Below are 21,144 nucleotides of genomic sequence, written 5' to 3'. Positions count from 1 at the left end.
AGCTTTGTTGTTGCTCAGCTTTTCTAAGGCCCACTTCACTTCACATTCTAGGATGTCTGGCTCGAGGTCAGTGACCACCTCATTGTGATTATCAGGGACATTAAGCTCATTCTTGTATAGTTCTTCTGTGTAATTTTGCCACCTCTTCTTAATCTCTTCTGCCTCTGTTAGGTCCCTGCCATTTTGGTCCTTTATCATTCCCATTTTTGCATTAAACGTTCCCTTCATCTCTCCAATTTTCTTGAAAAGATCTCTGGTCCTCCCTATTCTATTGTTTTCTTCTATTTCTTTGCACTGTTCATTTAAGAAGGCATTCTTATCTCTTCTAGCTATTCTCTGGAATTCTGCATTCAGTTGGGTCTATCTTTTTCTCCCTTGCCTTTTGCTTCCCTCCTTTCCTCAGCTATTTGCAAAGCTTTGCTTTCTTGCATTTCTTTTTCTTTGGGATGGTTTTGGTTGCTACCTGTTGTACAATGTTGCGAACCTCTGTCCATAGTTCTTCAGGCACTCTGTCTATCAGATCTAATTCCTTAAATCTGTCACCTCTACTGTATATTCAACAGGGATATGATTTAATTGATACCTGAGTGGCCTAGTGCTTTTCCCTACTTTCTTCAGTTTAAGCCTAAAGTTTGCAATGAGAAGCTCATGGTCTGAGCCACAGTCAGCTCCTGGTCTTGTTTTTACTGACTGTATAGAGCTTCTCCATCTTTGGCTGCAGAGCATATAGTCAATCTGATTTCTGTGTTGACCATCTGGTGATGTCCATGTGTAGAGCCGTCTCTTGGGTTGTTGGAAAAGTGTGTTTGCTATGACCATCGTATTCTCTTGACAAAATTGTATCAGCCTGTGCCCTGCTTCATTTTGTACTCTTAAGGCCAAACTTACCTGTTATTGCAGTTATCTTTTGGCTTCCTACTTTAGCATTCCAATCCCCCATGATGATAAGGACATCATTTTTTGGTGTTAGTTCTATAAGGTGCTATAGGGCTTCATAGAACCGGTCAATTTCATCCTCTTCAGCACTGGTGGTTGGGGCATAGACTTGGACTACTGTGATATTGAATGGTTTGCCTTGGATTCGAACTGAGATCATTCTGTCATTTTGAGGATTGTATCCCAGTATTGCTTTTCCTATTCTTTTATTTACTATGAAGGCTACTCCATTTCTTCTGAGGGATTCTTGCCCACAGTAGTATACCTGATGGTCATCTGAATTAAATTCATCCATTCCTGTCCATTTTAGTTCGCTGATACCTAAGATGTCAATGTTCAGTCTTGTCATCTCTTTTTTGACCACATCCAGCTTTCCTTGATTCATGGATCTTACATTCCAGGTTCCTATGGGGAAAACATCTTTACAGCATTGGACTTTCCTTACACCACCAGACACATCCACAGCTGAGCGTCCTTTCGGCTTTGGCCCAGTCGCTTCATTCTTTTTGGCGCTACTAGTACTAGCCCTCTGCTCTTCCCCAAAGCATATTGGACGCCTTCCGACCTGAGGGGCTCATCTTCCAGCGTCATATCGTTTTGCCTTTTGGTACTGTCCATAGGGTTTTCATGGCAAAGATACTGGAGTGGGTTGCCATTTCCTTCTCCAGTGGATCACATTTTGTCAGAACTCTCTGCTATGACTTTTCCGTTTTGGGTGGCCCTGCACGGCATAGGTCATAGCTTCATTGAATTACGCAAGCCACTTCACCACGACAAGGCAGTAATCCATGAAGGGGAAGTCAACATAGCAAATTGCAAATGATGATCATATGTACATAGGGCACTTGGAAACCGATTGTAAATGCAAACAGATTGCCGCACACTGAGATCAGTGAACATGAGGGTGGTTGTGCAATGTTTGCGAAGACCAGAAGTGCTTTGTGGGCTGTAAAGCACCCTTGCGAACACATAATTCCAGAGCGTCAGATATTAAGGATACTCATTTCCCCGTGGGCTTTCATTAACTGATGTGTTGCAAACTTTGCTTTGAAAATGCAAGTAGTCCCTGAGGAAAGATTATTTCTCCTGCAAAATACTGGAATTATGTAAATAAAATAAGCATTTGGAGATAATTTTTCTTATCAGAAAATATAATCTGAATAATTCAAGTGCTAGTTATTATCTGTAAAGTCTTTAATAGTACCTGAGACTGGTTATTTTCAGGATTTCCTTCTGGATGTTTTTGCACATCCAACATGGTCCAACAACTTGGGCGTGCTTCAGGTCTCTGTGAAACAATGCCATTTGATGGTACCCAGGAGGTATCTGTTGTAATTTAATTTATTAATTTTAATTTATTAATATTTCTATACCGCCCTTCTCCCGAGGGACTCAGGGCGGTGTACAGGGCAAGAATAAAACATGAAGTTACAAAAATTAAAAAGTTATTAAATATATGCCCATAGAAAAGCAATAAATACATTAATAAAACCCCCGATAAAATAGTAATAAAAACCCCAGCAATCCCACCCTCAGGCCAGGCCGGCTTGTTCGAACAGGTATGTTTTCAGATCGCGGCGAAAGGAGCGAAGATCCGGCGCCGTCCGGAGCTCAACCGGTAGCTGGTTCCATAGCTCCGGGGCGCCCACAGAGAAAGATCTCCCCCTGGGGGCCACCAATCTACATTCTCTGACCGGTGGCACCCTGAGGAGTCCCTCTCTGTGGGAACGAACAGGGCGAAGGGAAGTTGACGCCGGCAGCAGGTGTTCCCTAAGGTACTCCGGCCCCCTGCCATGTAGGGCTTTAAATACCATAACTAGTACCTTGAATCTCACCCGGAAGACAACTGGCAGCCAATGCAGCTCACGGAGCAGAGGTGTGACATGGGAGTATCGGGAAACTCCCAACACAACTCTTGCGGCTGCATTCTGCGCCAGTTGGAGCTTCCGGGTGGTCCTCAAGGGCAGCCCCATGTAGAGAGCGTTGCAGTAGTCTAGTCGTGAGGTCACGAGCGCGTGAGTGACCGTGCATAGATCATCCCGGCTTAGATAGGGCCGCAACTGGCGCACCAGGCGAACCTGGGCGAAAGCCCCCCTAGTCACAGCTCCTATATGGTCTTCCAGGGTGAGCCGTGAATCTAGGAGGACTCCCAAGTAATGCCTATAGAACAGCATATCCCCCAAGACTCAGTCCCAATCCTGTTGGTCCTGAAATCTCTTCCCCCAGGCATTGGGTCTCAGTGTTGGATGAGCCCATTTCTGTAACAATTGAGGTTACGATTGTGACCAGCCTCAGCTGTGGTTTTTTTTAGTTCTCTTGTTATTTTCTGTATTTTTGTTTCAATCTTATGTAAGCCAGGCACAGTTGTAGTTGGAGAGTTAGATGCCAAAGATTAATTAATCTAACAAATACAGCATAGTTTTAAAAGAAAAATAATAAATGTTCTTTTAAGTTACCAAGGGAATTAACATATTCTATAGATGAATCTGATCACTAGCAAATAATGGCTATTTTTTACAGGTGGTAATGGCAGTTGCACAGCTTTATTGGCATGTGGCCCCCTACTCTGAAGCTGGTATAGTTGCTAAGTCCCTAGTACGTTTACTACGGAGTAACAGGTAAATCAAATTTATTTATTTTTATTAGCTGGCATTGATCATCCCAGCTGTGGAGTATATATAATTTTGAAATGTTAGACCAGATTTGCAGTAGCTATCAGTTATAAGGAGATAAGTAAACATACATTTGAGTACTAATATTTTCTGAATAAACAATTTAACTAAACTTAGAGGAACTAATATAGATAATAATATAATAGCATCATATTAATTATAAATTTTCTTGAGTCCCACCAATTGTTGTAACTATATATCTAAGTCACATGAAACAAAACTTAGCTATACTATTTTTGGCTTAGCATGATCTAGAAAGGTATTCATTAGAATTATATGCAGTAGTTTCTTTAGTGGGATTCATTTATACATTCTACCAGAGGAGTCTCCAATCCCCGGGCTGCGACCCCTACCAGGCCTTGAACCTTTCGGAACCGTGCCATGGAATTAGCGGGCAAGCAAGGACGTGTGCTCCATTTGCATAAGCAGGGTGCATATGTCTGCCACTCGCAAAATGGAACTGTGCATGCACATTTTCCTGATGCTTACGCAGAACCATCCCTCCTTCCCACCCCCTGTTGGTCTGCAAAGCCAAAAATGTTGGGGAACTCTGTTCTACCATACCAAAAAAAAACACCCCAATATTGCAATTTCCTTATGTGGAATAAAATATAATAATGGGCCACAAGATTTCTCTAAATTCTTCAACTACTACTAAATGTTATTTCTTGTCAACCCTTATATTTTCCACATAACTGGTGCATATTAAAATGAAGTCAAATAAGATAATCTCCTTTAAATTTAATTTCAGAATCTAGGTTTAATCAGGGATTTCACATACAAGTTCAGTAGTCTCTTGTAATATTTGCAGTAATATTGAATAGAATTACTCTTCTATCAATGGAATAAGATTTTAGACATTTCAGTATGGCTTTCATTTTCTAATAAAATTACTGTTAATTGTGGATATAGCTAAGCCCCTGCATGTCTACGTACACTTCTGATGATGTTCATAAGTTACTATGTAAATTATATTTGTCAAATTCAGTTGTATAAAATATATATGTAAGTAACTTACTAATCTTTCTATGTAAAAGCATAGTCATGTCATTTTATATTCAGTTTATTTTTAATTACATAGTTCTCATGGAGAAATAATTAAGCAAGACACTAATCATGTTCCATTCACTTTTAGGGAAGTACAGTATATTGTTCTCCAGAATATAGCAACAATGTCGATCCAGCGCAAGGTTTGACATATTGGCTTTATACATTCAAAATACTTCATTTTGATCTTCATATTTGTTGACATTGATTTCTTATTCTATTTTATTTTCCCATCCAGGGGCTATTTGAGCCTTACTTGAAGAGTTTCTATGTTAGGTCAACTGATCCAACTATGATCAAGACATTAAAGGTATGCTTGTTTTAAGTATAATTCATGTCTTTGATGTACTGCTTTGCTTTGCTAATATTGAGACAAAAAGACACAAATTGTCAAGATTTATTCTTTCCAAAACAATGGCACTGAATGAGAATATGAAAGTGATACTGCTCAAATTTTGTTTCAGAATAGATCTTGTTTATTTATTGAAGCACTTCATTTGAGCAAAGCATATTTAAGTTGAGAACCTTTATTGTAGTACTGTTTATAGATAATAAAATGACTTTAATTGAGCTATTATATTTAATGCATTTAAACACTGTACTGAATAGGAAGTTAAGAATGATGGTATGACAGGAGGAGAAGGAAAGTACATTCTGTCTAGGTCTTGGAAGTAAATACTGGATAAAAACAAGAATGTACATGTGTTACTAATTCATTGTACATTTCCATATCAAAAACAAAACAAAAACAAACAACTCAGCACATAATGGAAATGTTGAGAAACTCCTCTCTAAATTATACATAAAATATTTTTGAGCTTTCAGATTGTAAATATAAAAATTGATCAATTTTGACTCCTATTTATTGGCTAATCAAAAGTATGGTCATCAGAGTGTTCTTCCCAGAGAGATAAGGCCTTGTTTTTAATGTATACAGCATCTCTATCCAAAAACGTAAAAGTTGAAGTTGGAACAGAGTATTTGTCAGTGCAGAAAAATGGTTAAATAGGATTGGATTCTGACCAAGGCCTAAACTGTGATAAAAATAGGAAACAGTCCGGATTGGTGAAATGGATGAGGAAATTTTGAATTCTAGTTCCCCGGTGGTAGTGATATGAGAATTAACTGAGATGATCAGACTCTAAATATAAGATTGAAAAGTTCTGCTAAAATGCTGAAGTGGAGATTACTGAAATATACTTGTTATGGCTGAGTTTTTGTGGCTTGTACATTTCTGTACCCATCCCCACTATTAGCAAAAGTAACATAAATAATTTTAAATGTGTGTTAATTGCCTGCTGATGATCTCTTCCAAGTGGGTTCTGGCTGACATCAGTCTATTTATGCAAATCTTTCTTAGTACCAAGTGCTTGGAGGTATGGGTAGTTTATCTAGCTCTTTAAATATTTCCCAGCCAAGTCTCAGGGCAGCATATACTTATTCAAGTGACAAATATCACAAGGTCAATAACTAAGAGTTTACTTGATCAAAAGATGGAAGAGGTATCCTACTTCTAATAACCTGATGACCAGAATGGGTGGATGAAACAGATGAGTCACTAGGAAGTATTAAACAGTATTAAACTTCATCACTTGAAGTTTTCCCCTCAAGATAGTGGAGAAACGGGAGAGTTGAATAGAGATCTATTTGTACTCAAGATCAATTTGTAAGATCTTCACAAATGAAAGGTTTCTAAATTATGTAAATCTAGAAGGAAAGAGACACCGTAATTTTGTTGCTTTGATGCTACTAAATCCAGTTTTCTCAAAGGTGTTTTTTCACGAGGCAACTGGACTTTTTATTTGAAGACGTTTTGCTTCTCATCCAAAAAGCTTCTTCAGTTCTGTTAACTCAGCTTAACATTTGTTTACATTTTTTTCAGTAGGTAGATACATGGTCAAAGCACTGGGTCTCAGCCACCTTTTATTTTATTGAATGTTGATAATAATTCTGAAAGACCCAGAAATATTTTTATAAATAAATTTTATTGTAACTATGATTTATGATTTATGACCTATTACTTGCTGTTTATATATTACACTGTGAACTTATGCACTGGAGACAAATTCCTTGTGTGACCAATCATACTTGGCCAATAAAGAATTCTATTCTATTCTAAATTAGGAAGCTTCCATGACTGAAATAAAAGCTTCAGTGATTATCACCTAGCATGAGTTCAGCACGATGTCATGGTTCTGACAGATGAAACTCTTCAAAGAACTTCAAGGCATTGTTTACCTTAAAGAATATTTGAGTACCATAGCATCGGATGTTTTTGCTTTGACATAGGAGTTCCTTGCATAGATAGAAATTATATTGTTTTGTGGAAAAAATATTTTATTAACAGGTTACAAAGCTGGAGCTTATATCTTCCCATTTTTAATTTGACAAAACTAACTTATATTTACAGTTTTCAGTGGTTTATTAAAAATATAAAGTAATTGTGTATCTGTATTCCCTTAATATTTTACCTTGTTTTCTAGCTTGAAATTTTAACTAATCTAGCAAATGAAGCCAATATATCAACTCTTCTCAGAGAATTTCAGGTTTGTGCATTATTTATATTTTTATTCATGCTATTATATCTGATGTTCAGTTTTAAATTAATTTCATATCCTTCTGCCCTTGCAAATTTACTTAATACTCCCATGTTGTAGGTAAGGAAGATTGTGATATGTTAAAGCATTTGGAGTACCAATGGTAGTTGTTAGCGGCCATATATGGAAAGGCACCTGTAATTTGTGTGCCTTCAAAGTATTTTTTTAAAATCTGGCTTTCCTTAGGCTATGCTAATTTAATAGATTGAAATGTTTCTGAAACAACATATGAACCAAGCTATTTTTCTGCTCAGATTAATACTTGTTACTGAGTTTCTCTGTATTATTATTGTTCATGAAAATAAACTGATTCCTTTTGATATAGTTTGGATAACTACAGCTAGCACATCCTCTATCCCCACAACTGTTACTACGCACCAAAGCTAGTTTCCGAGCTATGGCTTTCTTAAACTGATGAGATAATGAAATTCTTGTTTTCTTCAGACCTATGTGAAAAGCCAAGATAAGCAATTTGCTGCAGCTACAATCCAGGCAATAGGCAGATGTGCAACCAACATCTCAGAAGTGACTGATACGTGCCTAAATGGCTTGGTGTGTTTGCTGTCCAATAGGGATGGTAAGTTATTCTATTTTGTCTTCTGAATGAATGAAAACTTTTATTTTCTAGTAACATTCTATAGTAGAACCTTATTAGAGGACTACATAGAAATGTCATTTCCCTTAAACAACTGAGTGTAGGACAAATAGCAGCACTGCATCTATTTGAGGATCTTCAAAACGATTTTTTTTTTGCAAAGATGTATTAATATCAAAAAGGCTATACTCCAGTCTTTCATATAGAATATAAATTCATTTTTCTCCATTGCATTAAAGTAGGGTGCTATAAGCAATGTGTTTTTTTGGTGTGTTATTAAAGAAGCATATCAAACTGTTTAAACTAGCCATTAATAAATATGCACAGTTCAATTTTTTTTCTTTTTTAATACATAGATCAGAAAAAAATAGAGATATGTAATATATTTATAGTTTCATTGGGTGTCCAATGATGGTTTTCTATGGAATTATACCACGTTGACCGTTAGAATATAATCTGTTCTGTTGCCGAGGTACTTTATTTTGCTATTCCCTATATTACAAACATAAGTGTGTGTTTCAAAATATAATTTCATATTTGCATTATTTTATAGTTATATAAGTTACAGATTCTAACAATGTCTTATGAATAGCAATCTTTGCTGAGTCAAAAAGTCTCAGGAAGGGGGAGATTTGTAGAGTAAAATTAATAGACAGAAATAATTATGTCATCTGCTGCTCTCTTCCTAAAATTCCATTGCATAAATGTACTTAGAGTCCAGGATGAATCTTTCCCATGTGGGAATGTTGTTATAGAAGAAAAATGAAGGGTGTGCTTAAGTATCTTTCCCATCTCTTCACATTATTTAATGTATTTGTTTACTTATATACCAACCTACTTACATGATTTTTGCTCTGTACTGGTCTCACAATTTTATTATTTATTTAATTTTTGCATACCTTCCTCCAATTGATTTTGGTATAAAGTACAAATAAAGAAAAAAAGCATATAACCTAGTCCAATCCATGCCATTTCACTTCATTCCATGAAAGAGGTGCATTGATGACTTGACAGGAAGAGCAGAGTCACTTTGGCTAATGTGTTCCTTAATGTAATACCTTGTCTTAAAGGACTTTATTGGTAAATATCTGGCAATTTGAATTTGGGTCAAAGCCAACTGACAACCAACTAAATAATTAAAAAATCAATGTTATTCTGTGGTAGTTAGGTCCATTTACCAGCAGCCTAGCTTCTGCAGTTATGCCAGTTGTAGCTGTAGTAGTTACCCTAATTCAGCCATGTGACAAGAGCAGGAGTTTCTGTTTCCTGGACTAGATTGTCCAAGAACTAACATACCAATGATGTTGGGCAAATACCTCCCTGGCCAGAGCTTTCAGCTACTGTTGAGGTAGGAGCTTTAACTTGAAGAGGACCCACAAGTTCCAGACTATTCCATCGATGGACTACGACCCATCAACAGCAACAACTGGGATATTCCTTTTAGTTATTCAAACGTCAGCTGGTTTCTTTTGTGTGTCTAGTGCAATATCTTTTTCTGTGTCCTTCTTGTAGCCTGTTTAAATCCATATTCAAACCAAACATATCCAATTCCTCAGGATCATAATCTCAAAACTATCCAGGCTGATATTGCTCCACTCATCTTGCCTTATTTTGTGGAACTAGAATCCAGTCTTGTCTAAAAGCAAAAAGCTTTATTTATAACGATATGACTGATCATTGTAATAGACTTATTGTTCTGTAGAAGTGCAGGATGTCCACTACTAAGCTGAATATTAGAGGATATTCTATTTTGTCACAACATATTTTGGAAATAAACATCAATTTTCTAATTATTTGACTGTGATGCATACCTTTTAAAAACTTATTTTATTCTTTTATTTTACCAGAAATAGTAGTAGCTGAAAGTATAGTAGTAATTAAGAAACTGCTGCAAACACAACCAGCACACCATGGTGAAATAATTAAACGCATGGCCAGGCTCCTTGACAGTATAACTGTAAGTACTGAGTCTTTATATGATTATACCATTGATGTTTAGAATTTTGTAACCAAAATTTCTCTGAATTTCATTTGTTCAAGATAATTATCCAACAAATTATTATTTGTTGAATTCATCTGTGTATTCCATGTACCTTCTATATTAAATGGAAAAATCGGTATATATATATATTAACATATACGCAAGCACACACATACACACATTCAATATATGGAAGATCAAGATCTTATACTGTATTTTTCAAACTACATTTCTTAATAATTTGAAATACAAAAAATATACATAGGGATTGTATTATTTATTTATTTATTTATTTATTTATTAGTTTTTATAAACCGCCCTTCTCCCGAGGGACTCGGGGCGGTGTACAGAGGAAGGTATACAGATGAACAATAAAAAGTAATAAAAACAATAGTGAAAACAAACTGGGACCCCAATTAACGCTATCATGCCAGGCCGGACTGCTGGAACAGGAAAGTTTTTAAGTCGCGACGGAAGGTACGGAGGTCGGGGGCCATCCGGATTTCGGTTGGTAAACTGTTCCAGAGGGCCGGCGCACCCACTGAGAATGCCCTCCCCCTGGGGGCCACCAGCCGACATTCCTTGAGCGGTGGCACCCTGAGGAGGCCCTCTCTGTGGGAGCGCACAGGACGGTGGGGTGCTGACATCGGCAGAAGGTGCTCCCGTAGGTAGTCCGGACCCATGCCATGTAGGGCTTTGTATGTCATTGTTAGCACCTTGAACTTCACTCGGAAGGCAACCGGAAGCCAGTGCAGCGCACGGAGGAGAGGTGTGATATGGGAGTATCGGGAGGCTCCCAAGAGTGTCCGTGCCGCCGCACTTTGCACCAGCTGAAGCTTCCGAGTGGATCTCAAGGGCAGCCCCATGTAGAGAGCGTTACAATAGTCTAGGCGAGAGGTCACAAGGGCATGGGTGACTGTACGTAAGGAATCCAGGTCTAGATAAGGCCGTAGTTGGCGAACTAGTCGAACCCGGGAGAAGGCCCCCTTGGTCACAGCTCCTATGTGGTCTTCTAGGGAGAGCTGCGAGTCTAGGAGGACACCCAGGTTGCGGGCCCTATCAACAGGGGGTAGTAACATGTCCCCGATGTTAAGCAATGGGACATTCTGAATATCCTGGTTTGCCGGAACGTACAGCCATTCAGTCTTGTCCAGGTTCAGTTGAAGCCTGTTCCTCCCCATCCATTCCCGGACCGCTTTCAGGCAGCGGGACATCACGTCTAGGGCATCACTGATATTGTTTGGAGTTGAGATAAAAAGCTGGGTGTCATCAGCATACTGATGGAACCCTACTCCAAAACTGCGAATGATCTCACCCAGCGGTTTCATGTAGATGTTGAACAGGAGAGGCGAGAGGACCGACCCCTGAGGGACTCCGCAAGCGAGAGGCCTCGGGGTCGACCTCTGTCCCCCTGTCAGCACCGACTGCGAGCGACCCTGGAGAAAGGAGGAGAACCAACGCAGAACCGTGCCTCCCACTCCCAGTCCCCTGAGGCGTCGCAGCAAGATACCATGGTCGATGGTATCGAAAGCCGCCGAGAGGTCTAATAAGACTAGGACAGAGGAATAGCCCCTGTCCCGGGCTCTCCAGAGATCATTCATCAGAGCGACCAATGCCGTCTCCGTGCTGTAGCCCGGCCTGAAACCCGATTGGTACGGGTCTAGATATTAATATTTTTCTAAACAAAACATATGTTTTAATATTTATGATGCCATCCATCTGTAAATTTATGAATGGTTCAAAAGTTTTAACCTGCAAATTAAGTGTTATTAATATTGCACAATATCTGTATTAATATTTATTTCCTAGTGCTTCAAATTTGGTTTGGAAAAAGTGCTTGGAATACAACTAACACTATCTGCATCTCATTTCAGCCACATGTATGTTTCTAGGATCAGATACAGAAACCATATCATCCTAAAGGTTATTTATTTATTTATTTATTTATTTAGTTACATTTATATACCGCCCTTTCCCTGAGGACTCAGGGCGGTTTACAGGGAATTAAAATCCAACATACAAAAGTTAAAACCGAATTAAAAAATATTAAATTGACCCTGTACACAATTAAAACCCCAATTAAAAATTTCTCCTCAGCCTGGGCCCGAGAGCTCAAAGAGCCAGGTCTTCAGGCCCCTGCGGAATGATCGGAGGTCGGGGGCAGTTCTCAGCTCCACCGGCAGCTGGTTCCAGAGGGCAGGCGCTCCCACTGAGAAGGCCCTATCCCTGGGCGTCACCCGCCGGCAATCTCTCACCGGCGGAACCCTGAGCAGACCCTCCCTGTGGGAGCGCACTGGGCGAAGGGCATTTGATGCCGGCAGCAGGTGTTCCCTCAAATAACCCGGACCCAGGCCATGTAGGGCTTTATAGGTAATAACCAGCACCTTGAATTTCACCCGGAGGGCAACCGGAAGCCAATGCAGCTCGCGGAGTAGAGGTGTTACATGGGAGTATCGGGAGACCCCCATTACAACTCGCGCGGCCGCATTCTGCACCAGTTGAAGCCTCCGTGTGGTCTTCAAGGGCAGCCCCATGTAGAGAGCGTTACAGTAGTCCAAGCGGGAGGTCACAAGCGCATGAGTAACTGTGCGTAGGGCGTCTCGGTCCAGATAGGGACGCAACTGGCGCACCAGGCGAACCTGTGCAAAAGCCCCCCTGGTCACGGCTCCTATATGGTCTTCAAAATTGAGCCGTGCATCCAGGAGGACGCCCAGGTTGCGAGCCCTATCAACGGGGGGTAACACCTCACCCCCCATCATTAAAGGTGGAATAACTTGGTTAACCCGAGATGCCGATATGCACAGCCACTCAATCTTGGCGGGATTGAGACGAAGCCTGTTTCTCCCCATCCAGACCTGAACCGCCTCCAGGCACCGGGACATCACGGAGAGGGCATCACTGGGTTGGTTTGGGGTGGAAAGAAAAAGTTGGGTATCATCAGCGTACTGGTGATACCCCACCCCAAAACCACGAATGATCTCGCCCAGCGGCTTCATATAGATGTTGAACAGGAGGGGCGAGTGAACCGACCCCTGAGGAACTCCACAAATGAGAGACCTCGGGGCGGATCTCTGCCCTCCTGTCAACACCGACTGCGAGCGGCCCTGGAGGTAGGAGGAGAACCACCGTAAAACGGTGCCTCCCACTCCCAGCCCCCTGAGACGCCGCAGCAAGATACCATGGTCGATGGTATCGAACGGCGCTGAGAGATCTAACAGGACCAGGACAGAGGAGCAACCCCTGTCCCTGGCTCTCCAGAGATCATTCACCAGCGCGACCAATGCCGTCTCCGTGCTGTGTCCGGGCCTGAAGCCCGATTGGTACGGGTCCAGATAATCAGTTTCTTCCAGGAACAGAGGGAGCTGGTGCGCCACCACACTCTCAACAACCTTCGCCAGAAAGCGAAGGTTGGAGACTGGACGATAGTTGTTTAAAACAGCCGGGTCCAAAGCAGGCTTCTTGAGAAGGGGCCTCACCACCGCCTCCTTCAAGGCGGCAGGAAAGACACCCTCCTTCAAAGAAGCAGTTATTACTGCATGGAACCAGCCTCGTGTTCCCTCCCAAGCCGCATAAGCTAGCCAGGAGGGGCACGGATCCAACAAACAGGTGGTAGTGCTCAGTCTCCCCATGATCCTGTCCACATCATCAGGGGAAACAGGGTCGAACTCAGTCCAGATAACGTGCTCAAGACCGCCTGATTCCTCCACATTAGACTCTGCCCAGTCAGAGTCCAAGCCGGTCCGGATCCAAGCGATTTTGTCCGCCAGATGATGACTAAACTCCTCGGCTCGTCCCTGCAAGGGATCCTCTCTCACCTCCTGGTTAAGGAGGGAGCGAGTCACCCTAAACAGGGCGGCCGGGCGATTATCTGCGGACGCGATAAGGGCGGCAAAGTAGTTAGACTTCGCCGTCCTTATCGCCGCAAGATAAGACCTTATAAAGGTTCTTAACTGCAATCGGTCGGATTCGGATCGGCTGGATCTCCAACCGCTCTCTAGACCTCGTCTCCGCCGCTTCATCTCCCGGAGCTCCACAGAGAACCATGGGGCCCAACGGGATCTGCGTCGGGTCAGAGGTCGCATGGGTACAACACAGTCGAGTGCCCTGGTGGCTGCCGTTTCCCAGGCCTCCACCAGGGCATCGACTGGGCTGTGGGTAAGGGTGATAGGTATAGGCCCAAGCGCCCTCTGGAACCGATCTGGGTCCATTAGGCGCCTGGGGCGGAACCACCTGGTCGGCTCCGCCGCCCAGTGGCGGGGGATGGCATGACGGAAAACTAGCCTCAGGAGGTAATGGTCTGACCATGACAGAGGGGTGATGACTGGAGAACCCCCTCCCAGATCATCCAGCCACTGTCCAGACAGAAACACCAGGTCAAGAGTGTGAACCCCCTCATGAGTCGGGGGAGCACCTGCAGCCGGCGTCAACTTCCCTCCGCCCAGTACGCTCCCACAGAGAGGGCCTCCTCAGGGTGCCACCGGTCAAAGAATGCCGACTGGTGGCCCCCAGGGGGAGAGCGTTCTCTGTGGGTGCACCGGACTTATGGAACCATCTTCCGGTAGAGCTCCGGATGGCGCCCGACCTCCGCTCCTTCCGGCGCGACCTTAAAACCCATCTCTTTAAGGAAGCGGGCCTGGCCTGATGGGATGGGGTGGGTTTGTTATTATGACTTTAATTTTAAATTTGTACTATTTGTACTATGGGCATTGTTTAATCATGTTTTAATAATTTTAACTTTTGTATTTGTCTTTTACGTATTGCCCTGTTAACCGCCCTGAGTCTCTTGAGAGAAGGGCGGTATATAAATTAATTAAATAAATAAATAAATAACCTGGGTCAGGCCCATGGCTGTCATGGAAACCATGAACTCCCGAGCTAACTCCGACGACCCTCCCAGTGATGGCAGGTTGAAGTCACCCAGGACTACGAGCCTGGGGAACTCCACCGCCAACCCTGAGAGGGTGTCGAGCAGCTCGGGCAGGGCTGTTGCCACACAGCTGGGCGCCAGGTATGTAAGCAACAAGCCCAACTGAACCCGAGGACCACACCTCAAGAGGAGGGTCTCACTCCCGGCCATCTGGACAATGGTGGCCTCCCGGGGACACAATGTCTCCCGAATAACCACTGCCACCCCACCACCCCTGCCCTGAGCCCGTGGCTGGTGCAGCACCCGGAAACCCGGCGGGCATAACTCGGTGAGAGGCACCCCTCCCTCCGAGCCCAGCCAAGTTTCCGTGATGCACGCTAGATCCGCACATTCCTCCTCGATCCGATCACGGATGAGGGGAGCTTTATTAACTACGGATCTAGCGTTAAAATAGACCAGCCTGAGCTCAGGGGCCTGATCACCCTCATCCCCGGGTAAGAGGGTGCTAACCGGAGGGTCGGAGCGCGCCACCGCTCGAAGATAGCGGGGGCGCGATCCCAGATGTTGATATGACCCTCCTCGCAAACACCTGCTGCCATACCCTATCGCCGTGGGGATTCGATACCCCACCCCCACATTCCCAGCGCCAGCAGCCACCTCCCCCAACCCCGTCCCACCAGGACCTCTAACAGGACCAGACTGAGTGCCGGTTACAAGTTCCCTCCCCATCTCCCCCTCCCTCCCCCTCCCTAACCTCCTAAAATAACCGGCTAAAAATCTGATCAGGGGCCTCTTAGCGCGTCTTAACTCGAGGCCCCTATCCAAGCCCAACCACCTCTCGGAGTCCCAAAGCTTGGGCCCGTCATTAAGGGGAGTATGAAAACAGGCGACAGGTCGCGCCCATGAGGCAGGAACCGCCCTAAGGTTCATCCAGTATGATTTTTTTCCCCATGTCAGGAAATACTTATAGAAGAAAAATTGTGGGTGTACTTAAATATTCTTGATGACATGACAGGAAGAGCATCACTTTGGCTAATGGATTCCTAATGTAATACCATGATGCAGTTGCTTTAATAAATTGCTTATAAGTGTTGTATTTGTATGCTTGCATATTCTGTAGCCCTTTTTCCACATCAAATTCAAAACATTGCACATTTTTTAAATCTATCTTTTATCTTACCTACATAAATAACAACACTAAATTTCCTGTATTAGCGTGTATGGTCTTAACTTCTACCACATTTTGCCCTTTGGGTTATTACTGTTTTGAAGTAGAATTGCAAACATCTTCTTGGTCTGTTTCCCTTAGCTCATCTGAAATGATTTGTTAACAACAAGGGACAAGCAAGGCTCAGTATGTTCTATATCTGATCAGTTTATTCCTTACATTACTGGTTTAGTAGTGCATGGAGATTAAATGAATAGTAATGCTTTCATTTGCATAACTTTAGTTTACATAGATATACTTTAATAAACAAAACAGGAAAATAATCCTTGAAACCAGTTCTTTTGTTATCCATATCAACATAATCACCAACATTCACTATACACTTTTGCCAGAAATGGACGAACTTCTTACAGCTGTCACAAAAGAATCCCACGTATTTCTTCTTCCATAAAGGCATTTCCATTTCTTCATCAAAGATTCAATTCAAGGAAAAGGTGCAAGCCACATGATACCAAGACTGGACCTTCTAGTGTATCAGTACTGAAATTTGTTGGCAATTTATAACATTAAAGTCATTACTTTTCATTCAACTCTTACATATGTATATATGTATGTGCAGTATTTTTAATACACAAATAATGATAGTATATTGTATGTAGTCCTTAATATATGTTATGTCTGAACTATATTATATATGTATATACAAACATATGGTAATTCTTTTCTGAGGAATTTGTATATTCTTTTCTGAAGAATTTAGATTTGAAAAGAAATCACTAGTTGATGGGACAAAATATGCTTTGATTTAATTTAATTTAATTTAATAATTTAATTTGTATACCGCCCTTCTCCCGAAGGACTCAGGGCGGTGAACAGGGCAATACATAATAAAAAACAGGATACAAAAATTAAAAAGTGATTAAACAAGTATGCCCGTAGTAATTAATACATATTAAAAGTTAAAACTAATTATAAAAAAACCCAACCCCATCCCATCAGACCAGGCCAGCTTGTTCAAAAAAGAAGGTTTTGAGATCGCGCCGGAAGGAGCGAAGGTCGGGGGCCATCCGGAGCTCAACCGGTAAGTGGTTCCATAGGTCTGGCGCGCCCACAGAGAACGCTCTCTCCCTGGGGGCCACCAATCGGCATTCTTTGATCGGAGGCACCCTGAGGAGGCCCTCTCTGTGGGAGCGCACTGGACGGAGGGAAGTTGACGCCGGCCGCAGGTGTTGCCGTAGGTAATCCGGACCCATGCCATGTAGGGCTTTGTAAGTCATCACTAACACCTTGAACCTCACCCGGAGAGCAACTGGTAGCCAATGCAGCTCGCGGAGCAAAGGTGTAACATGGGAGTATCGGGGAAACCCCCAAGACAACTCGCGTGGCTGCATTCTGCACCAGTTGAAGTCTCCGGGTGGACCTCAAGGGCAGCCCCATGTAGAGAGCATTATAGTAGTCTAGATGAGAAATCACGAGCGCATGAGTGACTGTACGCAAGGCATCCCAGTCTAGATAGGGCCGCAACTGGTGCACCAGGCGAACCTGGGCAAAGGCCCCCCTAGTCACAGCTCCAATATGCTCTTCCAAAGAGAGCTGTGAATCTAGAAGGACCCCCAAGTTGCGAGCCCTATCTACGGGGGGTAATAGCTCACCCCCCATGGCCAGAGATGGAATAATCGGAATTTCCCGGGATGCCGGCACGAACAGCCACTCAGTCTTGTCAGGGTTGAGTCGAAGCCTGTTCCTCCCCATCCAGACCCGGACCGCCTCCAGGCAGCAGGACATCACGTCGAGGGCATCACTGGGGTGGTTTGGGGTCGAAATAAAAAGCTGGGTATCATCAGCATATTGATGATACCCATCTCCAAAACCACAAATGATCTCACCCAGCGGCTTCATGTAGATGTTGAACAGGAGAGGCGAGAGAACCGATCCCTGAGGAACTCCACAAATGAGAGGTCTCAGGGTCGATCTCTGCCCCTATATTTCTCCCATGAGATACAATTTTATCACACTAAGGTTTAAGTGGATAGGTTTATTTTAGTATAAACTTAACTCATAGTTACACCTGTCCATAAAAGTTTTGCTTCAGGCAAATTAGCATTTGCTTTGTATTGATTACATTAGTAATTTATTGTAGCACAGTTGTATTCAGATTTATCTTGAAAAATCTTATCAAAGCAAACAAGATGACTAAATATCATGCTTTATAAGTATAAGAATTGTTCTTAAAACTCTCAGGTTGTAATATGAAGGATAGCAAAATTCTAATATACTCCCCTACTCAAACGTAGCTGTTTTTATTTGAAAGTCTGTGTCATCACCATAATTTCTCATAAATTATGTGAAGGGGAGTATATTAGAATTTTTAGATGCTTTATGTGATAAATATTTTATCTTTTTTATTCCTGGTTTAGAACGTAATTTCCTTCATTGGTAAAGCCATTGTATACAATCCACAGGATTGAAAAATACCCGTAACTATTTGCCTATGCAGTTTACTATATAAAATAACAGACAGTATATTTTATAATCTTGCTTGATCTAAAGAATAATACAAAACGGAAATGTGTACTGAATGTATTATTTTCTCTATTCTTACATATTCAGGGTCATTACATATAATTCAAGAAATGCCAGGCAATGGATCAGTTAACTTTGTACCTTTATAACTCTGTGTAAATTATTTAAGGATAATAGTCAAGGGAAGCAATATTGCATCCTAACCCTTAAGATTAGATGGATAGATTAATTCTATTTGAGCGTTGCAGAGGAGAGTTCTGGCCAAAGGATGCTTCTGCTCACAGATACGAGCAACAGATTTCTTCTTCTTTTTTCTTCTTGATATTCTTACTGTTTTCTCCTCCTCTCCCCCCGCCCCCAGTTTTATTGTTCCCATTGGGGCTATTTAGCCAACATTTAATGAAAATTATACATACAATAGAACATATTTTCATACAATAGAACATATTCATTGTTGTATATTCATATAAATGTAATATACACAGGGAGCCTTTATGTCTTTTAACAGCTGGAGCTGTTTAATAATAATATGAGCTATTTCTTCTAACATTTAAATCGTTGTGCAAATGTAGTTCTTGAACTAATCTGTCTTAATATTTATATTATTCCTGCATTCTTATGTAGAAGTAAATTTGGCTCTGCAGGTGACTATTCCTTTTATACTTTAAAAATTAATGTACCATTCAATTACTATTTAGCCAAACTTAAATGATACTTTGGGAGTAAGGTCTTAATGCAATGTAACCTTTGGAACATTAGAAATAATCCCATTCTCACTGTGTACTAATGACATCAGTCTTGCCATATTTAATTTGGTAAATGGACTCAAGCATTTAAAACTTCCCTTGTCTAACAATTCCACAGTCCATCTTTTTAGTCTGTCACTTTCTGTATCTTTAGTTTTATTTATGGATGTTTTATCCATATGACAATAAAATACAAATATAAAAGAAATGTATACAGCTACAGAGTTATGATGACAAATGACAGTGGCAGCTTTCTAGAAAGACAAACTATGGTATTCCTGATCAAATAAGAGAATTTTCCTGACAGAGCTTTTGAGCACAAAGTAGCAGAGATTTAATGACTATGAACATAAGTGTTATTATGATGACTTTCAAGATGGGTGGGACAGAATTCAATTTCCAGACCTTCTTGGGACACATGGCTTACACATTTCTGGCACATTTTGCTTCACACCCAAAATTCAAAAGCATGGTCTCAAATTGAATACACCAAAAGAGATTCTCATTTCTACTTCTTTAGATAGGTGTTTTAAAAAGGGTGCCATACTAATATTACATCAAAATCTACCACATTTGAACTTTTTAAAAGAAAAGAAAAATTTAAAAGAAAAATAATATTCTATAGCACTATCATAAAATTTATGATAGTGACCCATCACAAAACCCACTGACTATATGAAGCCCTTATAAACAGAAGAACACTGATATCCCCTAAACTCTGCCGACGATGTTACCTAGTCTGGTAACAAAATGTTCAGAAACCAACCCACAAGCTCGGAGAACAAACCTTCACTCATAAAATTTATCTTTTACAACCCATTTTCTTATAGTAAAGTTGTGTATTGCCAAATAATCTTGCTTGTAACAGCTATTTCTCGTCATATGGACAGTAAAAAAAGGAACTTGGTAACCATTTTAGTTCTTTCGGGGTCCATATCTGTGGTTACACAAGTTATGTGCCATAATTTCCTAATCACCAGCAACATGGGGACAGATACTACTAAAAGATTGCTGCTTTGAAAATCTGTTTTCCAGGATGGATGAGGGAAACACATTTAAATAAGCTTTGGTGAAAGAAATTATAAGTTTGGCAAAAGTAAGTGAATATAGATAATGGATCTTTATTATTCAAGGGAAAATAAATGTCAATTTTGAAGGGAGAGCAGATTCTTTGAGCCTGAGATCATAGATTCTGGAGCTTAATGTCAAAGAGACATCAGAAAAGGTTTACTGTGTGTAACTTACTGGATTACAGGTATTAGCCTAATACTTAAAAGGTTACTAAGTACTGTTATACTGCTATTAAAATGATAGCCCATCATTTTTATATAATCAAAATGGCTGTATTCAGCTAATTTTATATAAGTATGACACTTCAGCTATACGATATGTTGCTTTTTGTTGATTGGCCAAGGGCTAAAATAAATATTCACTTGTATGCTCCCTATATCTACTTATTATGAAGGTTAGGATTATTGCAGGGGTTGGCAGTGTCAAAGTAGATGTAGTTACTTGAAAATAACAGTGTCTTGTATTTCTCAAATAGTTACAGGGCTTTTTCCTTTTGCACATATTCAATATAAGCGGATTGCAACATCCTGTTTAATAACAGAGCTCCCCATTGCTCACAAGCTCTAATTCTTACATTTAGCTGTGAATTACCTAAAAATCTTTGGCTTGTATTTTGGCAAATCTTTCACAGTAAAATATAACTGCTTCAATACCTGTATTCTTAAAAGGACTATTTAATCTAGTAAAACCTATGACATGTTCTACAATGTCCAGTAATGTCAAATTAGACAATATACCTAACAGTATTATGTATGTATATGGTAGTGGTGAATCAAGGGAATTCATAAAAGTAAGCTTGATTCTTGTTACGTAACTAGTTTTCTGCTCCATAACTTTTTACTAGTGAAAGTTATTGAATCACTTTGCTTGAGAATAGCATGTTAGCTTTGATTTAAAGTGGCATTTGCTGACCACAGTTAAACAAATTTTACCCATTCTTT

General features: G+C 41.1%; 1 protein-coding gene across 3 annotated transcripts in view; it reads left to right on the top strand.

The window, feature by feature from the left end:
* The window catches only part of AP3B1 (adaptor related protein complex 3 subunit beta 1), a 167,582-nt gene that overhangs the window by 60,415 nt on the left and 86,023 nt on the right, over positions 1-21,144 (top strand). For all 3 annotated transcript variants that reach the window (XR_014491277.1, XM_083353111.1, XM_083353112.1), the window contains exons 9-14: positions 3,457-3,554; positions 4,744-4,798; positions 4,894-4,965; positions 7,139-7,201; positions 7,697-7,829; positions 9,695-9,804. Coding sequence is in view for 2 of the 3 variants with exons in the window: in XM_083353111.1 (XP_083209237.1) it covers positions 3,457-3,554; positions 4,744-4,798; positions 4,894-4,965; positions 7,139-7,201; positions 7,697-7,829; positions 9,695-9,804 (531 nt within the window). In the remaining variant the exon portion in view is untranslated. The remainder of the gene's footprint in view (positions 1-3,456; positions 3,555-4,743; positions 4,799-4,893; positions 4,966-7,138; positions 7,202-7,696; positions 7,830-9,694; positions 9,805-21,144) is intronic.

The sequence above is a fragment of the Vipera ursinii genome, assembly GCF_947247035.1.
Source record: "Vipera ursinii genome assembly, chromosome: 2".
Classification (NCBI taxonomy): Eukaryota; Metazoa; Chordata; class Lepidosauria; order Squamata; family Viperidae; genus Vipera; species Vipera ursinii.
The sequence above is the reverse complement of the archived record's forward strand: the minus strand, read 5'-3'. Positions and strand labels throughout refer to the sequence as shown.